Below are 6,794 nucleotides of genomic sequence, written 5' to 3' on the forward strand. Positions count from 1 at the left end.
TAACTCTAGAAGACCATAAAGAGAACATCCTAGATAAACCAACTGCTAGACTTATTAATCCTGCTAAATATGAGATTAGAAGAATTTCAAAATTTATTGTATCCAACATTAATTCCGAGCTGAGAAAGAAGCTATTTTTGAACCAATGGCAAAACACTCAAAATGTTATACATTGGTTTCAAGCCATAAAAGAAAAGCAATTCTGTAAGTTCTTAGGCTTTGGTATTAATGATTTTTATCCATCTATTAATGAAAACCTACTAAAAAATGCAATAACTTTTGCAGAGCAACATCTAACAATAAATAGCGAACAAAAGAGTTTTATACACCATGCAAGAAAATCATTATTTTTTAGCAATAGAACTGCTTGGATTAAGAAAAAGGGAGGTTTACCCGATGTCACTATGGGGGTCTTTGATGGCGCGGAGATTTGCGAATTAGTTGGGGTTTTTTATTTTGTATCAAATCTCGCAGTTTTATGATAAAATTTCGGCATATATCGAGATGATGGATAGCTAAGTTTTGGAATAAAATTGGTCAGGAAATGGAGAGGATAAAGAAACATTTTGTGCAAATTTTTAAAAATAAAAATCTTCTTATCTCTATTATATGTAATTTGAAAATAGTTAACTATCTTGATTTAACGCTAAACCTTATGGATGGTTCCTTTCAGCCATATCGCAAACCAGATAAGTACCAAATTATATACATATTAGTTCTAATCCACCGAGTGTAAAAAAAAGTATTCCTAAGACTATTGAATTAAGATTATTAGCAGCATCTCAAGTGAATCGATTTTTAAAGAAAGTATTCTTCCTTATCAAGAAGTCTTGAAAAAATCTGGTTACAATTGCATACCATCCAAGTATAAAATCAACAAACGGCAACAATAAACGAAAGATAATTTGGTATAATCCTCCTTTAGTGAAAATGTTGTTACAAAAATAGGTAAATGCTTTTTGAGCCTCATCGACCTCCACTTTCCAGTTAACCACAGACTTCGTAAAATACTTAATAGAAGCACAATCAAAATAAGTTATTCCTGCACGCCAAACATAAAATCCATTATCAACTCTCACAGTAAAAGCATTTTACATAAGGAGTCTAAAACTAATGAAATAGAAGGCAACTGCATTGACAAAACCAAATGCCCAATGACCAACCATTGCCTTCCTAACAACATTGTTTATCAGGTCACCATCTATTCAAACAATCCAAAATATAAAGAAAAAGTATTTTGGACTTAGCGAAACACCTTTTAAAGTTCGGTATGAAAACCACTTAAAATATTTTAATGCAGTTAGCAACAAGAATGATACAGAGCTATTAAAAGAAGTATAAAATTTAAAAGACAAAAACTTTACACCTTTTGTCAGATGGAAGATTGCTCATAAATGCAAACCATGCAACCCAACATCAAGAGTTTGTAACCTTTGTTTGAACGAGAAGTTCTAAATTTTGATGAATAAAGGTGAAAATCTATTAAATACAAGGAGTAAAATGATCTCGAAATGCAGGCACAAAAATAAGTTCCTTATTTCCTCTTTTGATACCAAAAATTGATCGTGTTTGGCTTACGTCACGTTAACGTCACGTTATACTTTCAAAACTTTTGAAAATTTTGTTTCCATGGAGTCATTAGAACTCACGCCAACGTAATTCTAATTGTAATTTTAACGTTTAATTTTTAATTTTGTAATATATGGCTGATGATTGCTGTTAGGCATAAAACTTAAAGTTCCATAAAAGTTTTTTCTTTATCGCTTTTAATTATAACTATATATATATATATATATATATATATATATATATATATATATATATATATATATATATATATATATATATATATATATATATATATATATATAGACATATATATTTAATGTTAAAATCGGTTAGTTTGTTTTTTTATTCCTTTAAAAAAATAAAAGACGTTCTCCGTTTGTGAATCATTTTATTTTATGAACATCTGTCACTGTTCAGTCACAGTTTTTTTTGAATTATAGAGACTACTTTACTATAAAAGTAAAGTTTAGTTAGAGACCGCCGATCCGTTACTATTTATCGGATTGTCGGATTGTGCACCGAACTATCTATGCTGAACGGTTCAAATTACTTACGATTGATTTGATCCGAAAGTAACGTATCGGAAAAAAATTCGCTAAAATTTTTCGGATTATTTATTCGGACTGCAATCCGATTCGATGCTTTCGGATTGGATTGCAAATCGAAATTTTTTTTTTCGAATTGGAACCCGAACCGATATTATTTAAACGGATTTATACGGATTCAGAATGAAGAATTTAAATACCCTTCAATTTCAGCAGAAATTGCTTTCTTGGTGCTTCTTTCACCTCCAGATTTATTGTAACCTACACCAAACACTTTCTTCCTCAGTTGGTCAGTGAAACCTAAGTTGTCATCATCTTCATCATCCAACATTAAAGTAGAAGGAGTGTTTTGGCTAGCCAAAATTTTTTTTTTTTTCGACAGTTCTTCCATAGCTTTCTTTACTGCAGTTTTGACTACTTCAATTTTTTCCCCCTCATCCACAAAGCACATGCCCTTGCTGTTAGGATCTAAAAAAATGTGCAATTGAGAATTCAATATTCATTAGCTCACCTTCGAATCTTTTGTTTAGATCTTCATTGAAGTAGTGAGCAAGCTCTAATGAAACTTCGGTTTTTGGCTTGATTATCTCCCTTGCTAATCTTCCTCTGATGTTGTATAGACACTTAATAACGGAACAAATACTAACATTTTTTTCGCTACTGCATTTCTCAGAGAATTCTGAGAAGTCTCTCAAAAGCCAGATGACAGATTGAATAGATTCCACTTCATCTTCTGCTGGTAAAAGATCTGCCAACTTACAACCTCCAGGAACAGTAGGGTTCGGATTCTTTAAAGAATGCATCGCCGGAAGAAGATCCACCTCAGACTTCATTTAATGGAGGTCAGAGTCCTATCTTGTGGGGAATCTCTGCACTAACTTCGTTCTGGAGTTATTTAAGGCTTTTGCAGCATTAACTAAAGTCATTGCTTTTTGAGAGGACTCGTTGAAGTGACCTACTAATTTTGTTATTTTGTGGTTGAGAATTGACCGTTTCGGACATCTTTTATCATCGACAGCACCACTGACAACTAGATTTAGACGGTGGTCAACACACCAAATTGCACTTTGAACACCAATTAATTTCCTAATATCTGCTTGGACATTAGCTGCACCGTCGACTGTTATCCAGGTCTTGATTCCAAAATCAAGTTCAAGTTTGTTGAGAGATTCATTGAGCTTCTTGGCAATATTGTCGCCAGTGTGTTGTTTGGGGAAGTAGGACATTTCCACCAAAAAGCGCTTTAATTGGAACATTGAATCTATATAGTGGAGTGTACGGCTCATGAAAGACAAATTGGTGTGATCAGTGGTCCACACGTCGGATGTAAAGGCCACTACATTAAGATTTGACTTGTCTGTATTGAAAATGTTTTTTACTTGTTCCTTGATAAATTTAAAAAGGAGAGGAATGTATCTTGTAGATATATTCTTTGCTGTAATGGCTCCGAATTGACCGTTAGTTGTAGTTTTCATTATCCGGGTGAATGCGTCAGTTTCTACAGTAGAAAATGGTCGACTATCCTCAATCACCCATTTAGGGATCTCAACAACAGTTTTTATTTGATTGATGTCAGTAACTTCCCATTCTGGTTTGGTAGCCTGTTTTCTATCTTTCTGTGTTGGGAGTGCCACAAGTTCCACCTGGTCCAGACTGTGGCGATGCTGGTGCATCTTTTTGTGTCTGTGGACATTTCCTGTTTTTTCAGATTTTGAGCAAAGACAAGAAATTGTGTTTGCTCAAAATCTGAGTTTTCAGAGGTAAGCTCATTAAAAATGTCTGGTATTGTTGATTTTTGCTTGTCTTTCCTTTCTAATTGTTTATATAAATTCAAGTGTACTCTTTTTAAATGATTCCTTAAAGGACTTGTGGTACTTTCATTGATTAAGTATATTTTGCTACAGGCCTTACATTTTGCCTTGTTTTCCTCCACATTGTTAAAGAATTCCCAAATATTAGATAGCTAAGCATCTGAAAAAAAAAAAAGGAAGTAAAATAATAAAAAAAAAGAAACGAATCGGATTTGCCAGATCAGAACAGACGAATATTTCGGATTATTTATTGAATTTAAAATCCACAAAAACGGATCAGGCAGGGAGGTAAATGTTCAAAAAACTTTTTTTTTGCCTAAGTGTGGCGTAAGTTCAAAACAGAGAAATTTGTATTCACTAAACTTGCGCAGCTGCGTTTAACAAAACTTACGTAAGTTTTTTCGTAAGTTCAGCGCGAAAAAAATCGGTATTCACCAAACTGAAATGGCATTCACCAAACTTTTTGACTAATTAAAAAAAGTTTATGCCTTTGTATGGATACACACATATATATATATATATATATATATATATATATATATATATATATATATATATATATATATATATATATATATATATATATATTATTATACTAGTCCAGTTGCAGTTATATTATACTAGTCCAGTTGCTGTTGATGTTATGAATTTTTTTTATATAAGTTGTTACACAATGATAATTGTTTTCAAATTCATTTTCTCCTTTTTTGTTTTGTAGTGATTAAGTGATTATTTGATTTTTGTAAATAATTTTTTAGAATTTGAAATGTGGAAATCAGATGTTGAATGTAATAATGCAACACAATATGTTTTACCTTCTGGTGAAAAGATTGATAAAGATGGTAGGAAAGTATCATACTATCAATGCAACAGAAGTGGATTTTATTAATGCATTGCGAAGAAAAGACTAGTTAAAAGTAGTGGTATGTATCAAGTAAATAGCGATATTTAGAAGAAGAAAAATATTTGTAATTGCCACAAATTTTAATTTATTAGCATTGTTTATCTAATTACTGTTATAAGACTTAATTCAGTGACCACTTTCTTATTAAATTTTTGTTAAATATAGACATAAAAATGATATTCAACATATTTCTCTATCAAGTGTTCAAAGGCAAGAAATTGCTAGCAAACTTAAAATGGGTGTAACCAAAAATAGAATCCTAGATGATATTAGAGATGAAACAAGTTGTGTTCAATCCAGGTTACATTTAACCCAGCTTCAAGATATCAAAAACCTAGAGAAACCATTCAACATTAATTCTATACAACTTCATGCCAATGATCAAGACAGTGTTGCAATTTGGCTAAAAGAATGGCAAATGAAGGGAAATGTTTTATATTATAAACTACAGGGTGAGTTAGATACATGTTATACATTTAAAGAATCAAACTTTATAGTTATAATGCAAACAGAACATAAAAAAAAAATGCTGCAACAGTTTGGAAAAAATGGTGTTTGTAGTGATTCTACGCATGGCACAAATGCATATGATTTTCTTCTCACTTCAATATTAGTTGTAGATGAATTAGGTAAGGGGCAACCTGTTGGATGGTGTATAGCAAACAGTGATTCATTTAGATTTTTAAAATTTTTTTTTATAAAATTACATGAACATTCTGGAAGTTTTTGTCCAAAATGGGTAATGAGTGATTTGGCATTCCAATACTATGAAGCATTTTGTGATGTTTACTTATGTGCGCCTCTGAAATTCTGGTGTACCTGGCATGTTGATAAAGCATGGAGAGAAGAATTGCATAAAAAAGTACACAATCTTGAAATGGAAGCAGATATATACAAGCGAATAAGATATGTTTTACAGCTGAGTGATAAAAACCTATTTGATGACTATTTAAAATCATTGATGGGTTACTTGCAATCCTCAGTTTTGACACAAATGTTCGCTGAATACTTTGAAAAATATTGGGTTAATAATAAACATATATGGGCATTCTGTTATCGTATGGGTCATGGTATAAATACTAATATGTATATGGAATCTTTCCACAAAGTTTTTAAGTACAGTTACCTGCAAGGTAAGCATAATAAAAGAATTGATAATTGCTTGTTCGCTTTGTTAAAGTTTAACAGAGACAAAGTGTATGAAAGAATAACAAAATTAACAAAAGGAAAGATTAGCTATAAAATAAAAATGGTGCACTATAGACACATTGCAAGCCTACAACTATGTGAAAGTTTTACTAAAGACGATAAAGGAGCCTGGCTAATAGCATCTGAAACAAATGCTTACCATTACAGAGTTGTAATACACCAAAAATTGTGTGACATCACTGAATGTTTCACTAAATGTCCAGAATGTAAAGTGTGTACTCATAATTAGTATAATTAGCTAATTTAGTATCCCTTAGTTCAATATCAGATGAGGATAGTTTTCAGACCATACAGAAAAATATATCAATAGTTAAAAATGCTTTCTTAAGCTTAACAACAAATAAGCAAAATGATTTACATATCAAAAGTAAGGTTCCATCAAACAAAACAATAACTAAGCAGCCAACGTTTTATTCAACAACAACAAAAAAGAAAAACATCAAACATTCGACTAGCAAAACGTTCAGCTGCCGAAATAAATAACTTATTAGATATCTCTAACTGGACCATGAAAACAAAAGGTTTCTATACATTATTTTTGGTTTCCAAATATCAGTATCTTTACATATATTTATAATTATATATATATATAATTATATATATATATATATATATTTATATATATATATATATATATATATATATATATATATATATATATATATATATATATATATATATATATATATATATATATATATATATATATATATGTATATATATATATATATATATATATATATATATGTATATATG

At 30.7% G+C, this 6,794-nt stretch overlaps 2 protein-coding genes across 2 annotated transcripts; one reads left to right on the plus strand and one right to left on the minus strand.

Moving 5' to 3' along the window:
* Positions 1–2,965: 2,965 nt before the first annotated feature.
* On the minus strand, positions 2,966–3,787 carry LOC136084165 (uncharacterized). The gene has a single exon (XM_065804297.1). It carries the CDS (start codon positions 3,785–3,787, stop codon positions 2,966–2,968), a length of 822 nt encoding a protein of 273 aa, XP_065660369.1.
* Positions 3,788–5,064: 1,277 nt separating this feature from the next.
* LOC136084166 (uncharacterized) lies at positions 5,065–6,267 on the plus strand. The gene has a single exon (XM_065804298.1). It carries the CDS (start codon positions 5,065–5,067, stop codon positions 6,265–6,267), a length of 1,203 nt encoding a protein of 400 aa, XP_065660370.1.
* The last annotated feature ends 527 nt before the right edge of the window (positions 6,268–6,794 follow it).

Source organism: Hydra vulgaris, chromosome 08, assembly GCF_038396675.1.
Source record: "Hydra vulgaris chromosome 08, alternate assembly HydraT2T_AEP".
In the NCBI taxonomy this organism is placed as follows: domain Eukaryota; kingdom Metazoa; phylum Cnidaria; class Hydrozoa; order Anthoathecata; family Hydridae; genus Hydra; species Hydra vulgaris.